Raw genomic sequence first — 1,697 nt, 5'->3', positions numbered from 1 at the left:
GTGTGTGTGTGTGTGTGTGTGGGAGAGAGTGACAGACGGAGTGACGTGGAGGATCTGAACACTCTCAGGTCAACACCTGAAATACTTTTGGTTTTTCTCGTTCTGAATCCTTGTGGTTTTGCTGCTGCACGTTAAACAGCGAGACCCCCACGAGCTGCTGCAGACCTGAAGAGCTGAGAAGAGACGACAGAGAGAGAGACATGTGAACGTTTGATCTCTGTGAGGTTCAGAGACAAGCGTGTTACCACCACAAACACACTAAACTCATCGATCTAGACTATAGACAACACACACGCACATGCACTAGTGTTCATAAGTTTGGGGTCAGTAAGTCTCTCCTGCTCAGCAAGGCTGCATTTGTTTAATCAAAAATGGGATAAAAATTGTGAAATATTATTACAATGTAAAACAGCTGTTTTCTATGTGAATATCTGTTAAACTGTAATTTATTTCTGTGATGCGCAGCTGTATTTTCAGCATCATTACTCCAGTCTTCAGTGTCACATGATCTTCAGAAATCATTCTAATATGCTGATTTGCTGCTCCAGAAACATTTCTGATTATTATCAATGTTTGAAAACAGTTGTGCTGCTTAATATTTTTGTGGAAACTGTGATACATTTTATTTTTCAGGATTCACAGAGGAATAGAAAGTTCAAAAGAACAGCATTTATTTGAAATAGAAATCTTTTGTAACATTATAAATGTCTTTACTGTCACTTTTGACATCTAATCTCATCTAATATCGTAGGTGACCAAAGCTTAAGCAGAGTAATAGTTTATCTGATTTTGCATTGAGGGTTTTAGTCTTTCTTTAGTCATTCTGCTGAAAAGGGAAGTGTGGGTTTGAAGGAAAATCTCTAAAAACAGATGTTGAACTCTGGAGGAACTGGTGTGGACGGAGCTGATAAACACACACACACGAGCTGCAGGTCATACGAGTGTCTCTTCTGTGTGAGTCCCCACAAGGATAGCTGACCAGACATGTGTGTGTGTGTGTGTGTTTGTGTGTGTGCGTGTTTGTGTGTGTGTTTGTGAGTGTATGTTTTTGTGTGTGTGTGTGTGTGTTTGTATGAGTGTGTGTCTTTGTGTGTATGTGTGTGTGTGTGTATGTGGGAGTTTGTGTGTGTGTGTGTGTGTGTGTGTGTCTGAATCTGTATCTGACCGTGTCTGGTGTTTCAGGGAGGACATGCACCTGCGGATTCTCAAAGCGTTCGTGGAGCTGCACGAGTTTTCAGATCTTAACCTGGTCCAGGCGTTACGGTGAGAACACGAGCTCTTCTTCAGCCACAGACGAGCAGCTGAACTTGTCTTATTTCTGTTTGTCTCGTTCTTTCGCAGGCAGTTCTTGTGGAGTTTCCGTCTGCCGGGTGAAGCTCAGAAGATCGACCGTATGATGGAGGCCTTCGCCACACGCTACTGTAACTGCAACGCCAACGTCTTCCAGTCCACAGGTTAAACTCACTCATGCATGTGGGGTTAATATCTAATGGCCGATATAACGCTGTTAAATAGTTAATACATTCAAAAAATATTTAGGTCTAAATGTAAGATTTATGTATTTGCATTGCATAAAAAATTTCTGTGCATTTACACAGTTTGAACACAAACAAATACATTTAAAGTGATGCATATTTGTCAGTGACACATAAACAGGTTTCCAATACAGCAAAAAAAAAAAATGTTTCAAATATATT

General features: G+C 40.5%; 1 protein-coding gene across 1 annotated transcript in view; it reads left to right on the top strand.

Annotated features, from left to right (window-relative positions):
• The window catches only part of LOC107705873 (cytohesin-4-like), a 14,713-nt gene that overhangs the window by 2,467 nt on the left and 10,549 nt on the right, over nucleotides 1-1,697 (top strand). Inside the window, exons 5-6 of the mRNA XM_016509379.1 lie at nucleotides 1,187-1,263; nucleotides 1,342-1,454. Coding sequence (XP_016364865.1) covers nucleotides 1,187-1,263; nucleotides 1,342-1,454 — 190 coding nt within the window. The remainder of the gene's footprint in view (nucleotides 1-1,186; nucleotides 1,264-1,341; nucleotides 1,455-1,697) is intronic.

Source organism: Sinocyclocheilus rhinocerous, unplaced genomic scaffold (genome assembly GCF_001515625.1).
Source record: "Sinocyclocheilus rhinocerous isolate Xijiao unplaced genomic scaffold, SAMN03320098_v1.1 scaffold1615, whole genome shotgun sequence".
NCBI classification, from domain to species: domain Eukaryota; kingdom Metazoa; phylum Chordata; class Actinopteri; order Cypriniformes; family Cyprinidae; genus Sinocyclocheilus; species Sinocyclocheilus rhinocerous.
The sequence above is the reverse complement of the archived record's forward strand: the minus strand, read 5'-3'. Positions and strand labels throughout refer to the sequence as shown.